We start from the raw sequence: 22,720 nt of genomic DNA on the forward strand, positions 1-22,720 counted from the left end.
CATGGGGGGTGGAGACATAGCAAGGGTTGGAAGGTGCGGGACCCCTCCTGGCACCCAGACCCCTCTGCTGAGCCCCAACCACCTTCACCTGGAAGCCCCTGCAGAGTCCCATTGCTCCTGCACCTGGAACCCTCCCCCCCGCCCATGAGCTTCGTGCATCCAGATCCCCCCACACTGAGATGCCTGCACCCAGATTGTCCCACACAGAATCCTTTCACCCCACACCTGGATCCTCCACACTGAGCTACTGCACACTTGGATCCTGCCTGGTTGAGCCTGCCCGCTCCACACCCGGTGTGCCTGGCGCAGAGAGGCAGGGCTCCATTGTGTTTATGGGGCAGGCCCAGACCTTGTGCTGTGTCAGGTTTGGGTGCAGCCTCACTGCTAAGTCCGTGTCCCAGGGGTGAGGGGGCTGCAGGGTGATCTCCCACCTTTGTCCAGCCAGTGGTCTCTGCTCCCCACTGCCATGCTGGAGCCTCTGCATTTTTTTATTGACAAATAAAACTTATAGAATTTTTTAAAATGTGTGCAGAATTTTTAATTTTTTTTTGGTGCTGAATGCCCTCGGGAGTAATTGTGTGACAGGGAACACACGTACTCCAAAGGCACCATCAAATATGTGCCCAGATTCTATTTGTGAAGAGCCCCTTGCCCAGCCTCCTGTTTCTTTTATCAGAGGGAATGATCTTGAGGATAAATGTAGCAGGCGTTGCTGGGTTAGATAATGCATGGCAGATAGCAAATGGTCCTCACTCCTGGGCTCTTTCAGCATGCCCTACTATGACCCTCTACACTTCCTGTCACAGAAAGACTGAGAGTGACATCTCCATGAGGCTACAGGGGGATGCTCCTGAGGTGTCCTACTTCCTCCATGATATCAGTTTCACATACAAAATGACTCACTGTCTTTTATGCTGTTTTAAAATTATATTTGTAAGAAAAACATAATTTTAAAGCAGCATAAAGAACAGTGAGTCATTTTGTATGTGAAACTGATATCATGAGAATGTTTTGGAATGCCAAACATAAAACTGATGGTAGCTCACTTCTATGGCAAGAATGACCTGGAATGGACAACCCAACTTGGAAATGTGTATCAGAAGATCACGTCTTCCCTATAAGTTAATAGCAAAATACGTTTGGTTCAGAGATCTTTGAGGTTGATTGTTCTGATTTATTTAAGGTACGAATCAAATTGTTTAGCTCACGCTCTGGTTCTGCATGAATTGCATTATTGTGGAAGAAGGCACTGGTTATGCTACAGTGGGCAATTGTGGCAAACTTCAGTGTGGTTACAGTGGTTTAACTAAGGGCAGAATGTTGCATATTACTTTCAGTGAGAGCCAAGTATGGGTATCTGATGGCATAATTTGGCCTGTGGTATCCAGTACTTTCCCATTACTTCTGAGATTATTTTATCCAAAATATTCCTTTTGATCCCTCAGGATAAAGTGGGACAATAAATGTGAATAGTCAATTTGATAATGAGCAATTTGGCAGAATTAACTAAGTTGTAGTAGAGGTGACTTTCCCAGAAAACAAAACAAAATGGAGGAATTTGCAAACTGCAGGGAGTAACTGGACTCCAGCCCACATGTGTAACCCATGCTTACACACTGTGGCTTTCTGTCCCTCTCAGGTGGCTGATCTACATAAATGTATGTGTCTCCTGCTGCCTTTGAACTAATAGACCTGGTTCTTTTAACTCAGGCAGAAGAAGCTCACCAGTTGTCCCGGGTTTGATCCCCCATTGCCAATGAGTGACTTGGGGCATCATATTAGATGTGTTTATATGGAAATGATTATTGCCGGAGAAAGGGAAGGTCAAATGGCAAATACTTGCTATTGAGTCTTGGCCAAGGATTAAGGAATTAAGGAAGGAAGTGGCAAATGTAATTGAAAGTATCTGGGATTATAGGATACTATTATTTGCATGGATATTCTTTTTGCTTGACTGCTGTACTTTTTGATAGCCATATATGTGCAAGGTCCTTCCAAAATTTGGCCCAGAGGACTTAAATCCTGTTCCTTAATTGCCAGGCCTGAAATACTGCATTTCCATTGCTGGTGGGTGTAGGGAAAACTGCACCTCTGCATAGCTCCGTAGTATCTTTACGCAGCTTACTATGGAGGAGGCAGAAATATGGTCAAGTTAGGGATGTGAAAGGGAATAGTGAAGTCATACACAGCAGAGATCCATTGGCCCCAAAGGGGAAAGCATCTGTTCTCAGTCATACTAAATATTAAAACCAACAGTACAGGTCATAGTCTGGCCATGTGGGTACCTCCATCAAAGCTTGCGGTTTGAGGAAGGAAGATTCTATCTTTTGTAATACCTGATTAGTCCTTCTCTTAGTTTTGACATTATTTTACCTCCACATGTTTGCCCATAGTTTTGCTCTTTTATTTAGCATATACTCATGGTACCAGGAGTTGGCTAATAGTTTGTAAGGTTCTTTGAGGTGAAATAGGTTTTTAAGTAGAAGTTATTATTATTGTAATTCATTTTTAAGTTGGCATCTTAGTCCTATCATTCTATGTCCCTTTCACCATCTGTTCATCCATAGTATCAGAGGCCACCTCTCCACATTATGGTTTATCTTCTATCTATTGAGCTTCTGGAAAATACAAAGAAGCTACATCCTTCAGTATTGCTATTTGTACAGCATTAAATATATGATTGCATTGATGATTATTACCTGAGTGTAGGGTTCTGTTCTGGTCCCCTAGCTCAAATTCATTTTAAACTCATTTCTGCAGTGTATTGAGATATCCTGAGAAGGTATACAAGGTGGAGTGGGGAATAGAAGCAAGAGGAAAGTGAAATGGTGGAGTGAATATTGACCTATCCTGTTTTGGCCATGTTGATTTTTATGGAAAATATTGTACCACTAAATAAAATGATTCAACACCAAAAAGAGACTGTTTCATAGAACAAAAAGAAGAGTGAGATATAAATAGCAGTGATCAAAATGTAGCTCTGAGATACATAATAAAATTCTAACAGATTCATGTACCAATATTGGTCTACATTGCCTTGACACTTGTAGGTCAAACACGTCTTCTCCCAGCTGTTCCAACTTTTGAAAGACATGTACATTTATCCTTATTCTTTCCAGCTGTATTAAACTGTACATAGTAGAACATCAGTGATTTCTTCTAATGACCTGGAGAGATGAGTGAATTGCTGACTCTTCTATTTTGAAAATTGTTCATTAATTATTTATGGTACTTCACTGTATTAGTCGATATATGATGTGTTTTCAAAAAGTTATGTCTTTGTGATACGAGCCCTTGGCTATTCAACTACTCCAAGAAGTTGTGAGACAGCACGATGGTTTTGTGTGTATTATATTGTGTATTAACCCAGACTGTGAAATAACTTTTAAGAAAAACTTGTCCAGGGATGACATGGATCTCAAATATGGTTGTCCAGGAAGAAAATATAGTTGCTTCAGTTTTTTTAGCCAATGTAATTAGCCACATGCATTCTTCCAAAGAGCAATTAAGAGGAACCTGAAATGGAATTTAATAAAGTAATGGACTAAGCAGGAAAATCATTCATTTTTTTTCTGCAGTTTGGTGGCATCTAGAAAGAAATTGAGATGAGGAAGCCACTGTTTCCTTTTCAACTTCAGATCCCAGCAATCAGAACTCTTAAGTCAGGTTCTTGGGATTGCCCTCTGGACAATAAATAATCGCATTTTAACTGCACAGACTGCATTTTGATTGTTTTAGTTGGCCAGACGATGATATTTTTCCTCACACATTCCAGCAAAGCCTTGATTATCACAATTTTACTGTTCATTTATTAAATAGGAAAAAGCTCTCCTAAAAATCATGTTAAAAGGCCTGTCTGTACAAAGGCATTGCTTTCTTAGCATGGAGTGCGATGTCTGCTTATTGTGTGGCATGTCGGTCCACTTCTTCTTTGGTTTTTAACATTTTTTTTATGAAAGGAGCTTGCCACTGCAAGACCTGGACACCATACTGGTTTAACTTCATTAGCATTTACATCTGACCTTCCTCTCTCTTCCTCAGTCTCTTTCAGATCTTCTCTAATCCTGCTACTGTTATCTCCCTGTGCTTCCTGAAAGGAAGGCAAGGCTGCAAACAACTTTTGGGGCATGTCGTCCTTTGGAATGAAATGGTTTTCTTATTGAAATACCGTTTATTAAGAGCTTGTTGGTTTTTCATATGTACTGGTGCTCTGCAGCAGGGTGGATATTATGCCCATGAATAATGCACTGAGGGACTGATTGAATGCCTACTGTAGTCAATGGGAGTCTCTCCATTGACTTCAATGGGCTTTGGGTTGGGCCCCATACTACGATAAAAAGCAAATACATCTCTACCTCGATATAACGCGACCCGATATAACACGAATTCAGATACAACGCGGTAAAGCAGTGCTCCGGGGGGGCGGGGCTGCGCACTCCAGTGGATCAAAGCAAGTTCGATATAACACGGTTTCACCTATAACACGGTAAGATTTTTTGGCTCCCGAGGACAGAGTTATATCGAGGTAGAGGTGTATATTGGACTCATTGGTGTTAGGGTGGTGTAAGCATGGCATTAATGACAGCGGACAAAGGCTATATAGGTTTAGTTCTGTAAAATAGCACCAAGTAATTACATTTATAGCAAGGTTTATAGACTTTACCTTGACAAATGGACTATCCTTTTAAAACAAGTTACCTGTTTGTGATTTAATTATGATAAGGAAACTATATTCCTAATGTATTATGATATTTTCATTGATTTAGGCAGGATTAAGAACCCTTCATGACATTGGCCCTGAAATTCGTCGAGCTATATCCTGTGACTTGCAAGATGATGAACCTGAGGAAAATAATCACGAGGAAGAGGAAGATATATATAAAGTAATTACTCAGAAAGTACCCACATGGTAGAACGTTTCATTATGTGTTTTTATATTTCTAGAAGGAACTCATCAGACCACTTGGTCTGCATCTACCAGAATATTTTAAAAGATGATGCAAATATATTAACAAAAAACAATGTTAACAAAAGGACACATTCCATCACCTTCAGAATTTAGCTGAAATATTTTCCCTATAGTCACCCCACTCAGGAAAAGTCACAAGAAAATACATGAGTCTTAAGCTATGGCCAAAAAGTCAACAATATCATGTTCTCTTAGGCCAATGGGGGAGCAAATTGCAGCATCAAATGCCATGCGCTTATTTACCTTACCCCAGAAGTTCAAATCAAGCACTGGGAGTGAACTCAACTAATCTCAGCTGTAGATAGGGGAAGAGGTGGATTCTTATGTAGCCAGATTTCAGACAAAGACAGCATAGTTTAAAATCAGCGCTTTGAATTGCACATAAAAGCCAATTGGAAGACTTGGGATAATACCTATAAAATACTGACTACTGTGGCAGACACTTGTAATTAAGGGGGAATCTACTTTCTACATTAGATGCTCCTTCTGAGTTGTCTTCAGGGCACCCACGGAGAGCATGCTACAGCTGTCTACTCTAGGAGGTACTAAAAGCAATAAAAGTGGTGAGTTCCACATCCAAGAAACAAGGTCAAAGGTAGAGCTAGTCAAATAGTTAAAAAGCAGGTTTGTGAAAGTTTCTTCAGAAAGGAATGCCAGGTTCTGTTTGTTATTATTTGTGGGGTCATGTTATTAATTTCTCATTAATATTTGGAAGGCTGTCGTGTATTTGTTTAAATATATGCAAATTCAAAAATGTTCACAAATTTTAGCACAAGTGTTTATCCATACAAAAATGCATTCAAGCAATGCATTTATTAATTATTAACCCATTTAAACATTTTCAAACATCTTTTTTTTTTTTTAACAGAGGAATGGTGCCCTGTTTGGAAACCATATAAATCATGTTAGCAGTGATAGGAGAGATTCGTTTCAACAAATCAATACCACACACCGTCCCCTGCATGTCCAACGGCCTTCAATTCCATCTGCAAGTGATACTGAGAAAAATATGTACCACCAGGCCTCAAATTCTGTATTCCATAACCATCATAATCACAACTCAATAGGAAAGCATGTTCCAAACTCAACAAATGCCAATCTCAATAATGCCAATATGTCCAAAGTTGCTAATGGAAGGCACCCAAACATTGGAAATCATGAACATAGGTCCGAAAATGGATACCATTCATACTCCAGGGCTGATCATGAGAGGCCTAGAAGATCAAACAGTAAGAGGTAAACTCTAATATGTTTGTGTTCAGTAAATAAACATCCTACAGCATGTGCAGTAGTTTAGAATGGTGTAGTGCTATTCCAAAACTCATACTGTGCTACTTAAAACAAATAACGCCTGATATATTAGGTGATAAGGAGGTAGCAGTTGCTTTCATTTTTCTTTTCTATTGTATTGACAAATGAAATTATGATTTAACATATAACTAATTTCTTACCCATATAGAAAAATATATTTAACATAATAGCCCATGTAATCTAGGAGTGTCTTGTCTCAAAGTGTTAAAATACTGGGTTTTTTTAAACAAATCCATTGGACAGTCACAGTATAGAATGAGTATAGTCACCATTAATAGTGAATTTCTGAAAATTATTTTAATTGTCTAATTAAAAAAAATTGTCTCCATTTTTATGGCTTTCCTGGATAGAACACGCTATTATGAAACTTACATTAGGTAAGTGCATATTGTTTAAGACATATGTTTACATCATGAGACAACATAAAAGCTCCCAATGTTCTTACAATGGAAAAACAATAATAAAGTAGCCAGAGTTAACTGGACACAAACTTAGAATAACTAAAGTGTGGAATGAAAAGATATAAAATGACCACAAATTTGTGATAATTTTATCGGACTAATTTTGCCCCATGTCTGTATGGTAAGTGACCAACACGGGCTGATAAAGTTCAAGACTAGTAGAGAACTTGATCCTGCATCATTAAAATCAATGGCATTATTAAAATCAATCACTTTAGTGGGCACAGGAGCATGCCCAAAGAGTAGTTCCTGTTTTAAAAAATGTCAAGTTTAATCCTACTTCACTTAGACTGGAGGAGATAAAAAGTATGCAATGTTAAAGGTGGTGTTGTAAGAATTATTTAATGATGGCTAATTATATTTATGGGCAAGGAAAAGAACCTATTTAGTGTTTGTCAGAGTTGCTTGCATCATGAATGTTAGAGGTCAGATAGAGGGCAGCTCTGGAAAAGTATTTCCTAATCTAGTACACCTCTACCCTGATATAATGCGACCCGATATAACACAAATTTGAATATAACACAGTAAAGCAGTGCTCCAGAGGGGTGGGGCTGTGCACTCTGGATTAAAGCCAGTTCAATATAACACCGTTTCACCTGTAATGCAGTAAGATTTTTTGGCTTCCGAGGACAGCGTTCTATTGGGGTAGAGGTGTAGTTTTTATGTTTAGAATTTGCATAGCTGTTTTCACATTTTGCTTTGGAAGACTTCACTAAATGCTCTTATATTTTTGCTCAGTGGCAAATTTTAGGTATTTGAAAAACTTTTTCAAACATGTATTCTAGACTTTCAGCTTGAAAGACTGATTTAAATGTGCTTGACTTTTCTAACTACTCAGTGTAACTACAGAAGCATAGTAAATCTACCATACTTCTATTAACACTTTAAAACAGAAAAGCCAAGACAGAATACCCATGTACCCATCTGTAGTCTAATGGAAGTTACTGTAAAGCATCAGTCCAGCTACGAGAGAACTTGTATGTCTGTCTTTTTTTTTTTTAATAGCTATGTTAAAAGTGCAGGTTTAAATATGAACGTTATGGATAAAGTATAGTGAAATCCTAAACCACTGTGTACCAATTGTAGGTCAGACTCTGGTGATGGGCATCTACCAACTATTTGCCGTGAAGATCATGAAGTTCGGGATTACTGCAATGATGATCATTATATGGGAGAGCAGGAATATTTTAGCGGAGAAGAGTATTATGAAGAAGACTATATGTTGTCAGGAAGCAGGTGAGATTATTAGTCTTAACTACAAAAAATGTCAATAAATTATATACATACACCTAGTGTTACATTAAACACACTTTATACCTTAAAATATCACTATTCTTTTCTTAGGGAAATAGATCAGTGAATGAGAATGCAAAATATACTCAAGCACATCTCATGTTGAGGTATGAAATGAGACCCCAGCAAATCCCTAATACATAATTCCAAAGCAGTGATGAAGGAATTTAGTTCATTTGGACTGTGAGAAACTCTACAGTTCAAAAGCAAAGAAGCCCCTACATTTACTGGGGAAAAATTGAATACTGCTTGAGGTAAATGAAGATTTAAGGCCTGCACCTGCTCCCAATGAAGTATATGACATAACTCCTGTTAACTTCAATGGCAGCTGGATCAGTCTCAGTTGGGGAAGCTTTTAATGATGATTCATTTGATTCCATAATCTCAGCAGAAGGAAGGATGATCATGAGACAGATAAACTATTTGATGGACTCTATATAGGATAACATGATCAAATAAAGTACAGGCTTTAACCTCCCTTTAACAATTCTAATCACGTCACCTTTTTCCATGTACCTGGAACAGCCAGTTGATACTGTGATACCTGTCCTGGCCTTTGGGCACCACTGCATTATAAATATTTAGAATTACACATTTGTTTCACTCAAGTCACATCTTTCACAAGAATTTCATGGACTGAATTTGCAGAATTGCTGAATTTGTATTTATTACACATTCATAACCCTGAGTGAAATTCCAATTTGCATCCATCTGAGTCCCCACCCTTTCCCTTTCCTCCCTGCCCCCTACTCTAATTCCTGAGGTCCAGTTTTCCTACCCAATTTCTCCCCATTTTTGGACTTGTTTGGATTTTCCCCAGCCAAAATTTCCACGTGAAACTCATTTCTTACAGTTGTAATACTTCTGTGCTGCAGCATCCTTAGAAGGCCTGTTCTAACAACTTTCTTTTTGACCCAGTGTCGACAATTCCTGTGACTTTCATATTCAACAGTTTCACTTCTTTTATTGCTGTTACTTGCCCAGATTTAATCAAAAACTGTGTATCTATTCCATGTAGATCCAAGCTTTCCCCCTTCAGCTTGGATTCATACAGTTCCCTGAACTGGGCGAGGGGCAGTCATTAGGTAATTAGTATGCCCTCTCCTGACTTTCCTTACATTTAGAACAATCTATCTTTTCATGGTCTGTCATTTTAGTGTGCTAACATTTCATGGAACAGGACTCCTACTTTTTTGGCAACAGTCAATGTTCTCTGTTTTACAAACTGCTTGTAACCTTTTTTCAAACATGTCAAATGTTTCATATATCCTGTTAGAAACCCCTGTCTCATCATGAATTATACACAGATTTGTACTTACAAGACTACAGGTAGATTGTTTCCACTTTCCTTACAAAAGGCTACTATCATCACTGCTAAATTGCTGTCTAGAAAGATTCCAGTGGCTCAACCAATTCCACAGCCTCACAAAAGTCTCCTCAGCCTTGGTTTTAATTTGCAAGGGCAGGTCTAGTACAACATCACTAGATTAATCCATTGCCTGCTTGTCCTAGATGTCCATGTACATATTCACATGTGCCAAACATAACAATCTTCTCTACTAGTTCAGGTGGAGTCTCCACCTTGTTTTTCCTCCATGCCCTACCTGCACTCCAGACAACTCAGATTGGCAGCTGACCCCAAATTGAATTGGTCCATCCAAATTATCAACCAAGCACCCAGTCCACTTTCATTTCATTTACCCATCCACTCATTTTGGATATAATATTAATCAGAGTCAAATAAGCCTCTTTTGAGATTTTTTTCTTCAGAGAGGAGGCTTTTGTAATACTCAAGCAGCAACAGCCTGAACTCCTTTGCGCTGAGCCCTGCAGATTACCCTGATATCATAAGGAAAGATGTGGGTTGGGGGAGGAAAGAGTTTTGCTATTTTTAACCACAGGATAGTATTGAGGCCTTGAGTTGTAATCTTCTGTGATAATAGTAACATTGACGTCAAGGATTACATCTATGTGGTTTTTTACTAAGCATAATATTACTTAATAAAACCAATAAACTATTAAAGTTAACGTGTGACTTATTCTAAATAGACCAGCATATGCCTGTTTTCTCATTAGCAGTGCACAATCAGAAACCAATATGTAAATAATGAGTCACGTTTTTCTGGATGTTTTGTTTAGTTCTCATGCTCTGGCAAGAATCAGTGTAAGAACAGTGCCAGGAGTCCTTTGGGCTGGTAAATGAAAAGATTAATGATCAGTTCATTGAAACTTCCCTTATTAACAATATGTTTCTTTAATTCAGGCATACGTATGACTATCACAACAGATATCACTGCAATGATTTAGATTTTGAGCGGCCAAAAGGTTACCATCACCCACATGGGTTTTTTGAGGAAGATGATTCACAGATCTGTTATGATTCAAAAAGATCTCCTAGGAGACGGTTGCTACCTCCAACACCTACATGTGAGTACAGTAAGAAAGTCTGTTTAAGTGCCTCAAATTTTTATCAGTGAATACAGTGTTCAGTTTTACATAGAAGCTTGGATGAAAAAAGAGAATATTCCTGTGGACCTTGACATCACTCTCACCATCACTTCTTGTGATTTTTGAGAGTAAACCCCTGATTAGTACATATATTTATCAACTTTGCAGACAACAGATGCAACTGTCTATCCTGAGGTGCAGCAATCTACAGATCCCAGCATATAACTGCATGTGTCTCTCTCATTCTCCCTTGCTTCCCTCATCCCTTCATTGTTTCATTAACATGATGTGACCGTCCTGCATTTTCTCTGCTTATAAAACTATAGCTAATATAGAAAACCATTGCAAATGAACAAAGTCCCTGGTATCTGTTTACTTTATGAGGTTAGTGGAAAATGGTCAGGTAGGATGCAGCACAGGTTTGCCCTACTTTGAGCTTGGATCAGGAAGTGTTTTTCTTTGCGCCCCTAAGGGAAACAAAGGTTTATTCATATTCACAGGTTTATTATGTTGGTATAAATCAAACAGAACTATTGTCACTCTAGTGACTCACCCGCTGGCACTTTCCATGACTCTTTCAAACCAGATACACCACCTGCTAATACTATTATAGCTTTTATTTGTTTTGGCGGGTTTTTTTATTTTGTTTTGTTTTTCAGATGAAAGCACCACAAGCTTTTCCATTTGTTTTTAATTTGGAAAAGGTGTTTTCTCAGTTCAGGGCATCTGCACCTGTATCTCCGCTCAGTGGGTAAGGGCACCCACGTTCAGGCCTCCACCTCCCCAGTCATTGGCTTTCTTGGGTGGAGACACATCTCCCTCCCTTCTCAGTGGGGTATCTCCATGCTGAACAGTTCCTTGCCTTTGTATTTCTCAGCAAAGGCACTTGGCCTAAACAGACCTGCTTGCTTTCTCTTCAGAGATGGATAACAGAGTGATTGCTAGAGATGTATGTTACCATGCAGTACTTCCTCTGCAAGTCTACAGAGAAAGCATATTAAAAACAATAAAAGAACTTGATTGTATGATAATAATCTTACCAGGCATCATCCCAACCTAGGGGTTTCTTTGTGATTACAAGTTCATCAGTGCTTCAGCTCAGAACAAGCACACAGTCTTATAAGGCCTCAGTAGGCCATGTCTTTCTAATCCTTCCTTAAGGATTGGGACCTTTCACGGACCAGGGGTCCTGCCCATTTGCTGGATCAGGAAGAAGGCCTTGATTCAGGTTAAACCCCAGGCTTTTATCCAAAAGTATTTTCTTTGTCTGTTGGTCTCTGCAGAATCCAGTTTTAACTGGTATATGTGCATCTTTCCAGGGAGGTGGCTTCAAAGGCTGATGATGAAGAAAGTTCATTAGCATCCTCCCTCCCTACTAGAGAAGGTCCATACAATGTAACAACAACATAAACATAATTGCATTTTTAATACAATGTAGTACAAAGGTATTAGCTCTAATTCAGTGAGGTTTAACTTAACTCAGTAAAGCTTATCTTAATTTGATAAGGTTTCTTCAGGATATTACACAGTATCTTTCTGTCGCAGGTGTTTTAACAGTAACAATACAAGTACTTCATAATGCTTCTCTTTTTGTGGCTATAGCTGAGGCAGTCTCCATCCATATGGTCTTAGCAAACACCACAGATAGATGTAAGTCACCAGGACTAGATGGTATTCACCCAAGAGTTCTGAATGAACTCAAATGTGAAATTGCAGAACTACTAACTGTAATGTGTAACCTATCATTTAAATCAGCTGTCATTTAAATCATTCTGTAAATAACTAGAGGATAGCTAACGTGACGCCAAATTTTTAAAAAGGGCTCCAGAGGTGATCCCGGCAATTACAGGCCAGTAAGCCTGACTTCAGTACCGGGCAAACTGATTGAAACTTTAGTAAACAACAAAATCTTCAGACACATAGATTGACAGAGTCAACATGGTTTTTGTAAAGGGAAATCATGCCTCACCAATCTACTAAAATTCTTTGAGGGGGTCAACAAGCATGTGGACAAGGGGGATTCAGTGGGTATAGTGTACTTAGATTTTCAGAAAGCCTTTGACAAGGTCCCTCACCAAAGGCTCTTAAGCAAAGTAAGCTGTCATGGGATAAGAGGAAAGGTCCTCTCATGGATTGGTAACTGGTTAAGATAGGAAACAAAGGGTAGGAATAAATGGTCAGTTTTCAGAATGGAGAGAGGTAAAGTGGTGTCCCCCAGGGGTCTGTACTGGACCCAGTCCTATTCAGCATATTCATAAATGATCTGGAAAAAGGGGTAAACAGTGACGTGGCAAAATTTCCAGATGATACAAAACTACTCAAGATAGTTAAGTCCCAGGCAGACTGCGAAGAGCTACAAAAGGATCTCTAAAAACTGGGTGACTGGGCAACAAAATAGCAGATGAAATTCAATGTTGATAAATGCAAAGTAATGCACATTGGAAAATATAATCCCAATTATACATATAGAATGATGCCGTCTAAATTAGCTGTTACCACTCAAGAAAAAGATCTTGGAGTCATTGTGGATAGTTCTCTGAAAACATCCACTCAGTGTGCAGCAGCAGTCAAAAAAGCGAACAGAATGTTGGGAATCATTAAGAAACGGATAGATACTAAGACAGAAAATATCATATTGCCTCCATATAAATCCATGGTATGTCCACATCTTGAATACTGAGTTCAGATGTGGTCGCCCCACCTCAAAAAAGATATATTGGAATTGGAAAAGGTTCAGCAAAGGGCAACAAAAATTATTAGGGGTATGGAACTGCTGCCATATGAGGAGAGATTAATAAGACTGGGACTTTTCAACTTGGAAAAGAGATGACTAAGGGAGGATATGATTGAGGTTTATAAAATCATGACTGGTGTGGAGAAAGTAAATAAGGAAGTGTTATTTACTCCTCATAACATAAGAACTGGGAGTTACCAAATGAAATTAATAGGCAATAGATTTTAAAAAAACAAAAGGAAGTATTTTTTACAAAATGCACAGTAAACCTGTGGAACTCTTTGCCAGAGGATGTTGTGAAGGCCAAGACTATAACTGGGTTAAAAAAAGAACTAGATAAATTCATGGAGGATAAGGTCCATCAATGGCTATTAGCCAGGATGGACAGGGATGGTGTTCCTAGCCTCTGTTTGCCAGAAGCTGGGAATGGGCGACGGGGGATGGATCACTTGATGATTACCTGTTCTGTTCACTCCCTCTGGGGCACCTGGCATTGGCCACTGTCAGAAGACAGGATTCTGGGCTAGATGGACCTTTGGTCTGACCCACTATGGCCATTCTTATATTCTTATATAATTTCCAATTGAATGCAGCTAAAGGGAATTTATGGAGTTTTTTTCCCCAGTACTTTTGGTGGGTAGCATTGCCCTTTCAATGGTATTTTTTCAAATCCTCTTAAAATATCTGGGTATTATTTGTCATCAAGATCTCTTGTTTGAAATTCACACCAGATCCTCCATTTATTATCTCAGAAACATTACTAGAATTTAGTCTGTTTTGTGTCATGCGTGCAGAATGGTCATTTCTACTTTAGTTTTTATGTTGAAGTAGTGTGGTGTATTGCTACATAGACCAGACAATAAAACACTCTGTAGACTTCAAGTTTCACAGAACGCTGCCAGCATGTTTCTGACATGTACTCCTATTTTTCAGTCACTTTGTCCACTGCTGAAATCTTTATTTTGGCTTCTAACTAATTTTTGTATTACATTAAACATTGCTCCTTTCATCCTCCAAATCGCAGTGTAGTCCTGATTTATGTGCAAATCCATCATAAATTAGATTAGCAATGCCAGTCTTCTGGTGCATCTTAGAGGCACGCAAAGTACTTGGATCTTGAGCTTTGAACTGTGATACTTCATGGGTATGAACCATTTTTTTTCTTGTTTGGTTTGAGAAGCAAATAGTAACTCTGTTTTTAATACTAGACATAAAACATATTTGATTTCTATTGCTTATCTTCTTCAGTGGGGAAGGGTCATTAAAGTATAAAATGCCCTGGGACTCATTATGTAAGAAATGCCAAATAAGAGCAATTTTGATTCGTAAAATGCGAAAATGCATAAAGACCCCAAATCTGATAAGATTCAGAAGTGTGTCAAGAATCAGTTTTTGATTGGGAGGGAAGTGTAATGGGGTCACTGCCACGCTCCCCAGGGTAGGGTCACTGGCTCTTTAAAGAAAAAGCAGAAAACCATAATGAAAAGCAACAAATACATAAGCCGTTTTTGCAATAAGTTCTCTAATAATGCTTCTGAGCTTCATTAGCTTTTGCCTTTTGGACCCTTGGTGGTGGTGGTAGTGAGATAAAGCACAAAATCCCTATAGGTCATCACACTGGAGAGTATAAATGTTGCTCTCCAAATATTCCCATGATTTCCTTCAAATGAGTGAGAAGTGAAGCTCCCAGAAAGTTACGAGCCTTCTGCTAAAGGCATCAAGAAAATGCCAACTTAGAAAAGGACTCCTCCTCTATTCTTTGGGGAAGCAGGCTCCTATATAGCTTTTCACCAGTCCCTCTGATAACAAAGATACTGGAAAATCTCAGGCTCTTCCCCTCGGCCCAGTTAGGGGGTTTGCCTCTACATGGCTCAGATGAGAGCAGAATATATATACCCTGTACATATAAGTGAGAAAGAAACCTTGAGCTAAAAAGTTCTCTATGGTCTCTTCTCTTCAGGAGAGGTGGAGTGGGAGGTTTCTCTATGGTAACAGCCTGTCAGCCCCATTTAGCTTTTTCTCATTAAAATGTTGGTGGGCTAAAGTCCACCCAGCCACAGACACTATTAATCTGATAAATCTTTAAAGAAGATTTACCAGTAAAAGATTGTTCCATCTGATGTTCTTACCAGAAAAGACAGTTGTGGTCTGATTCTGATCTAAGTTGCATCAAAGTAATGCAGGATAACTCCAGTGAAGTCAATTGACTTAAACCAGTGCATTTTAGCACTTTAATACCCCAGCAGGGTTTGAAAGAAGGAAGATCAAACTAATTCATTTTAATTAATGTTTGTGAAGGATACATTTGTGTGTACATTCAAAAACTGATATGTTACATTGGAGAATTTCTATTAGCATCCAAATATGATCCAAATTAATGTAACACATTGTGCCTTGGTTGAGTATTGCAGTTTGTTAGGAGATTGAGTTCTGAGATTTGGGGCTGTACAGCAAAGATCAGGTCGTAAGGCCCAAATCCTTTAAGGTATTTAACCACCTAACTGTCTTTGAAGTCAATATCTTTGAGGATCTGGATTTAAATGCTTATTTCTTACCCACTATCTTCAATTCTTTGTACTTTTCAAAGAGATGCAAAGAATGGTTCTAAAGTATTGGTCTAAAGTTCCTTGCCATGGCTTTCCATGGACAGATTGCTACCTCCTAGGTTTCTCACCACGAAATCCACATATGATGGAATTTACCAGGATTATGGAAGTTGAAGTTGGACAAATTCAGACTGGAAATAAGAGTGTATATCATAAACAAATTAGGGTAATTAACCACTGGAATAGTTTATCAAGGGTCACAGCTGATTCTCCATCTCTGGAAATTTTCAAATCAAGAGTGGATGTTTCTAAAAGATGTGCTCTAGGAATAATAATTGGGAAGTTCTGTGGCCTGTGTTATACAGGACGTCAGACTAGATGATTACAATAGTCTTTTCTGGCATTCAAATATGTTTTTCCTAATAGCATGGAATGGCTTCTTACTAGGGCTGTCAAGCGATTAATTGTGCGATTAATCGCACAATTAAACAATAATAGAATACCATTTATTTAAATATTTTTGGATGTTTTCTACAGTTTTAAATATATTGATTTCAATTACAGCACAGAATACAAAGTGTACAGTGTTCACTTTATATTTATTTTTTATTACAAGTATTTACACTGTAAAAAACACAAAAGAAATAGTATTTTTCTATTCACCTAATACAAAAGTACATACTGATGATGGGTTCTGCTTGATAATGATCCAAAGCAGAGCTGACCGACACATGTTCATTTTCATCATCAGAATCAGATGCCACCAGCAGAAGGTTGATTTTCTTTGTTGGTGGTTCGGGTTCTGTAGCTTCCGTATCCGAGTGTTGCTCTTTTAAGTCTTCTGAAAGCAAACTCCACACCTCGTCCCTCCCAGATTTTGGAAGGCACTTCAGATTCTTAAACCTTGGATTGAGTGCTGTAGCTATTTTTAGAAATCTCACATTGGTATCTTCTTTGTGTTTTCTCAAATCTGCAGTGAAAGTGTTCTTAAAACGAATATGTTTTGGGTCATCATCCAAGACTGCTATAACATGAAATATATGGCAGATTTCAGGTAATCTTGCGGGAGGTCAGACTAGATGATCATAATGGTCCCTTCTGATCTTAAGTTCTATGATTCTATGAAAACAGAACAGAGTCATACAATTCTCCCCCAAGGAGTTCAGTCACAAATGTAATTAACGCATTTTTTTTTAACGAGCATCATCAGCTGGAAGCATGTCCTCTAGAATGGTGGCCAAAGAATGAAGGGACATACAGATGTTTAGCATATCTGACATGTAAATACCTTGCAACGCGGGCTACAAAAGTGCCATGCAAATGTCTGTTCTCACTTTCAGGTGACATTGTAAACAAGAAGCAGAAGGCATTATCTCCTGCAAATTTTAACCATACTTGTTTTTCTGAGCCATTGGCTGAAGTAGAGTTGAGTGGACTAGTAGGCTCTAAAGGTTTTTACATTTTATTTTTGAATGCAGTTATTTTTTTTGTACATAATTCTACATTTGTAAATTGCACTTTCATGATAAAGAGATTGCACTACAATACTTGTACGAGGTGAACTGAAAAATACTACTATTCTTTTTTACAGTGCAAATATTTGTAATAAAAATATAAAGTGAGCACTGTACACTTTGTATTCTGTGTTGCACTTGAAATCAATATATTTGAAAATGTAGAAAACATCCAAAAATATTTAATAAATTTCAATTGGTATGATATTGATTAATCTTTTTAATCTCAATTAACTCACACAATTAACTCAAATTAGCTGCGATTAATTGACAGCCCTACTTCTTACCTGTCTCAATATTAAAAACATGTTTAGCACAAAAAACTACTACTTTGATTTGTGTAACATTTACAAAATTACATATTACATTGACCTGCAAAGAGACAAGGATTTGGTAGTTTCCCTTTGGAGGCATGGTTCTTCAGCATGCTGTAGCCTGATCTATATAAAGAGAGAGAGAGAGTGATTACTTAAGAATCCCCAGTTGCCACTTGGAGGGTCGACAGGTTCTTGTCCCAAGATCAGGCCCAATATTATTCAAATTATTATACAGTTGGGAACCCCAATGTGCACAGTTGCAACACTCACACTATAGAAACTCCTTTATATTTACAAATAGTTTATTAATACATTTAGCACAGTCTCAAACACCCCAGATCAGTAAGGTAGATAGAGATACTACAGAATATACATCTGCACACTCATATATTCACACCATCCCTTGTAGAACAACCTGAAATGTTAGTCATTATCTTCTTCATCACCAGTGGCCATCATTCTGACACCTCCCCGGGACTACATCTCCTTCTTCTTATCACCCCTAGGCTGGGATGTCACTTTTATAATACGTTGTGCTGATGCCACTGTGTTTGATGCATATGCAGTAGGGGATTTCCTTATTTGTATTTCCTCACCTTACTAATGTATCTTTTTTTCTAGAGGTTAGTATATCAGTGATCTGAACTTACTGTTATATATATTAATTCATTACCATGGCCCTTCTGTGGTTAGGATCTGTGGACGTAGCTCATGTACCTGTTATATATGTCAATTCATTGCCATGACACTTAAGTGGTTGGATCATGTATCTGTGGCCAGAACTTCTCTTTAAACACTCTATTTTCAGCTTCCCAATTCTTAAATTTTGAACAGATAAACAGCCAATGGAAATCCTAGAAATCCTGTCTGTTCAAAGGTCATAGGCCCTAAGTCTTATGCTGACTTGATGAAGCTAATGTCTTACAGGATACAGGTCTGTAGGTTCCTTACATTACTGCTGAATATAATGCAAAGCACTGAATATAATAAAGGCAAGCTAGCCCACTGGGCTACAATGAGGAACTTAAAGCTTCAGTGAAGAAATAATTGTTATTTTAACTATACACAAGAAGCTTACAATATACAGCTAAAGTCAAGCACCTTTCCCAGTCTTTTCTAAAGTGCACACTTTGAACCCTTCCTGAATTTTAGCTCTATTAACAAACACAACTTCCACCTCCTGTATATCCAGTTTGGGTATTGAGCTGCCTGCTTCAGTAAGTCAAAAGAGCCCATTTAAATCTGTCCCATTAGGAGCAATACATGCTAATAATCTGCAGGGTGACACTTGACCCATACTGGAATTTGGAGATACTTGACATTGGGAATGATCATCATCATTTTACTAATGAAACATTGTTACATTGTAGCAAATCGCCGCTCTTCCTTCAACTTTGAATGCCTCCGCAGACAAAGCAGTCAAGATGAGATACCTCTCTCTCCTACTTTTCACCACCGCACTGCTTTACCACTGCATTTAATGCAACAACAGGTAATTTAAAAAATCTTTATTAACTGATGTTGAATTAGACCAATTTAGCATGGATCTTGTACCTCCTGGCTTCATGACAGTTTGAAAGCCCATTGGTCAGCTCTGTACTTTGCCTGTGTGCCTTGACTTACTTCCAAACAGCTGTGTACCTCGCTGTCTTTGCTGTAGTTGCCAGAAACAAGGCCTCCTGAAGCTGTACCTTCAGAAATGGCAACTTCAGATATTGTAGATGATCTGATACCAACCATCAGAAATATTATTGGGAATGCCATAAAAATATGATGTTCCCAACCATTCTAAATACCCACAGATTAAGGAATATCATCCAGTACTTGGTCTTTTAGCCACTCTATTAATAGCACTGCTGTTCCTCAGGCTTTTTAATACAAGAGTATATTGGCACAACTGCTACAGGTATATGGTTATCCTACAGCTGATGCTCTTTCAAAGCCTTCCTCTGCAGCAACACTACCATCTATTTTACAAGCACTGCACTTTACCGTGCACAAGTTTACTTTTCATCTTTTCTTTCAGAAAAGTTCGACTGGTCTTTTTTTCATGCAGTCTGAGATCTTGACAGCTGTTTCATTTTTTAAATAGATAAGCTTAGTTCCTTCAGGCCTATCAAATAGGGATCAAGAGTAGTTAAAAATGACTAAACTGTACTGATGTCTATACTCTGGAATATAGAGTAATAGGTGGTCACTGTAATGTATGACGATGGTGGAGTCTGTTTGGAATAATGAAAACATTTAAAGCACTGGCAATATATACGATATATACTAATAACCTTCACCACAGCTCCCTCCTTATACTGTATCCCATCTGCATGAATCACTTACTGCTTTCATTGGTGTTTACTTTCTCATATGCCATTGGGTTTAAACTACATAGTTCATTCTGTGACATGTTGAACTTCACTATGTTCTTTGATTTCCAGATCAACGTTCAAATAGAATGAAATCGTTTGCTGTTGTATCATGGGACAAATGTTCAGGAGTGTTAGTCCCCTTTACACTGCTCTGATTGTATGGTGGATGGGCCAGAGGATTTGCTGGAGCCAGAGCAGCTCTTAGACTGAACTGTATCATGCCATCTGGGCAGGCCCCAGGCAGCCAGAAAATACAAGGAGTTTAAAGCCAATTTAAAGTTTAAAACCAGATTCTTCCTCACCTGTTCCTGCAGGAAGGGGGGGGGCAAAGATCAGAGACTATAGTCTGTTTGCCTTACTTGCTGAATATTAGGGCTGTCAATCGCAGTTAACTCATGCGATTAACACAAAAAAATTGTGATTATAAATTAATCATGATTAATCACAGTTTTAATCGCATTGTTAAAAAATAGAATAGTAATTGAAATTTATAAAATATTTTGGATGTTTTTCTACATTTTTCATATATATTGTATTATGTTATAGCTGAAATCAATGTATATTTTTAATTATAAATATTTGCACTGTAAAAATGATAAACAAAAGAAATAGTATTTTTCAATTCACCTCATACAAGTACTGTAGTGCAATCTGTTGTGAAAATGCAACTTACAAATGTAGATTTTTTTGTTATATAACTGCACTCAAAAACAAAACAATTTAAAACTTCAACACCTACAAGTCCATTCAGTCCTACTTCTTTTTCAGCTAATCACTAAGAGACAAACAAGTTTGTTTCTATTTACAGAAGATAATGCTGCCCTCTTCTTATTTACAATGTCACCAGAAAGTGAGAACAGGCATTTGCCTGGCACTTTTGTAGCTGGCATTATCAAGTATTCACGTGCCAGATATGCTAAACAGAAGTCTTAAAAGAGCAACACTCTACTGCAGAAACTACAGAACCTGAACCACCAGAAAGGAAAAACAACCACCTGCTGGTGGTATCTGACTCAGATGATGAAAATGAACATGCGTTGGTCTGCTCTGCTTTGGATTGTTATCAAGCAGAACCCATCATCAGCATGGACGCTTGTCCTGTGGAATGGTAGTTGAAGCATGAAAGGACATATGAATCTTTAGTGCATCTGGCACGTAAATATCTTGCAACAGTGCCATGTGAACGCCTGTTCTCACTTTCAGGTGATGTTGTAAACAAGAAGTGGGCAGCATTATCTCCTGCAAACATAAACAAACTTGTTCGTCTGAGCAAGTCACTGAACAAGAAGTAGGACTAAGTGGACTTGCAGCCTCTAAAATTTTACATTTTATTTTTGAATGTAGTGGGTTTTTTTGTAGATAATTCTTCATTTGTAAGTTCAACTTTCATGATAAAGCGATTGCACTATAGTACTTGTATGAGGTGAATTGAAAAATACTTTCTTTTGTTTTTTTACAATGCAAATACTTGTAATCAAAAAGAAATGTAAAGTGAGCACTGTACATTTTGTATTCTGTGTTGTAATTGAAATCAATCTATTTGAAAATGTAGAAAACATCCAAAAATATTTAAACGGTATTCTCTTCATGTTTAACAGTGCGATTAATCACAATTAATATTTTTAATTGCTTGACAGCCCTACTGAATATATTTTATTAAGCAAATATTCAGTCACAGTGTATCAAACAGGGTTTGGTCCATAAAAGAGCCACTTGCCTATGTTGACGATTAATTTATTTCAGTTCCTCCCCATCTTTTATATTGTCAAGTATCAAACATATAAAATGTCACTTCTCATAGCTGTCTAAATAATTAGATTGGATTTGAAATGAGGAATAAGCCTGATGACAGGATTGTTTGAGGTATGCTAACTCTTGTCCTATCTTTACTTCCCTTTACCAGGTCATGGCAGTTGCAGGTCTGGATTCCAGTAAAGCTCACAAACATTCACCAAGTCGTTCAACACGTTCCTGGGCCACCCCACCAGCTACCCCACCCAACCGGGACCGTACTCCATATTATACACCTCTAATCCAAGTTGACAGGGCTGAATCTACAGAGCAGATGAATGGCAGCCTGCCTTCTTTGAATAGGAGCTCCTGGTATACAGATGACCCTGATATTTCCTACCGAACATTCACACCAGCCAGTCTAACTGTACCTAATGACTTTAGGCATAAACATAGTGACAAACAGAGAAGTGCAGACAGTTTGGTAGAAGCGGTAAGTACTGAATAATTCCTGAAGTAGCCAAGTGTGTCTGTTCAGTTTTGTGTTAATTTTACTATACACCTGGCACAAGACCACACATTGGATTGTAGTTAATCCACATATTTCACCAGAAATATTGTATTACAAATTCAAAATTCCCAAAAAGTCTTTAGGTAAGATAGGGGGAAAGAAGGTATGGACCAGCTCCTCAGCTACTGTAAATCAAAGCTCCACTGAATCCCCACCTGAGGCCTTGGTCATAGCATGAATGACAGAGAGAGAACATGTTGACAACTTGGTCCCAGGAACTAATGTATTAAAGTATAAAACAAAGAGGGGAATGAAAATTGGGAGCACTTCAAGAATATGACTTTAGCCAACAGTGAAATGTTGTTTTAATACTAAGAATTAGACACTGCGCTGCCATAATGGCTTAGCGAAAAGGAATGGCACAAGGCACCTGTCCTGGTGCTTTCATGCAAGGTCCAAAGTCATCAGAGTCCTGGCATTAACTTGTTAACCTGAACACAAGGATTGTGCAAAGATATGGAA

At 38.2% G+C, this 22,720-nt stretch overlaps 2 protein-coding genes across 13 annotated transcripts in view; one reads left to right on the top strand and one right to left on the bottom strand.

Annotated features, from left to right (window-relative positions):
- The window catches only part of CACNA1D (calcium voltage-gated channel subunit alpha1 D), a 351,709-nt gene that overhangs the window by 326,135 nt on the left and 2,854 nt on the right, over positions 1-22,720 (top strand). For all 8 annotated transcript variants that reach the window (XM_039546606.1, XM_039546605.1, XM_039546604.1 and 5 more), the window contains 7 exons: positions 4,767-4,883; positions 5,838-6,205; positions 6,631-6,657; positions 7,828-7,977; positions 10,298-10,461; positions 18,964-19,085; positions 21,860-22,180. In XM_039546606.1, coding sequence (XP_039402540.1) covers positions 4,767-4,883; positions 5,838-6,205; positions 6,631-6,657; positions 7,828-7,977; positions 10,298-10,461; positions 18,964-19,085; positions 21,860-22,180 — 1,269 coding nt within the window. The remainder of the gene's footprint in view (positions 1-4,766; positions 4,884-5,837; positions 6,206-6,630; positions 6,658-7,827; positions 7,978-10,297; positions 10,462-18,963; positions 19,086-21,859; positions 22,181-22,720) is intronic.
- Positions 11,701-22,720, bottom strand: part of CHDH (choline dehydrogenase) — a 69,182-nt gene continuing 58,162 nt past the window's right edge. For 4 of the 5 annotated variants that reach the window (XR_005601141.1, XR_005601142.1, XR_005601139.1 and 1 more), the window contains exons 9-10: positions 17,649-17,716; positions 11,701-11,818 (exon numbers count right to left, since the gene is read on the bottom strand). The gene's annotated coding sequence lies outside the window, so the exon portion shown is untranslated. Of the gene's footprint in view, positions 11,819-17,541; positions 17,717-22,720 lie in introns of those variants that run through there. The other variant, XM_039546613.1, reaches the window with a different exon arrangement.

The sequence above is a fragment of the Mauremys reevesii genome, linkage group 7 (genome assembly GCF_016161935.1).
Source record: "Mauremys reevesii isolate NIE-2019 linkage group 7, ASM1616193v1, whole genome shotgun sequence".
NCBI classification, from domain to species: Eukaryota; Metazoa; Chordata; order Testudines; family Geoemydidae; genus Mauremys; species Mauremys reevesii.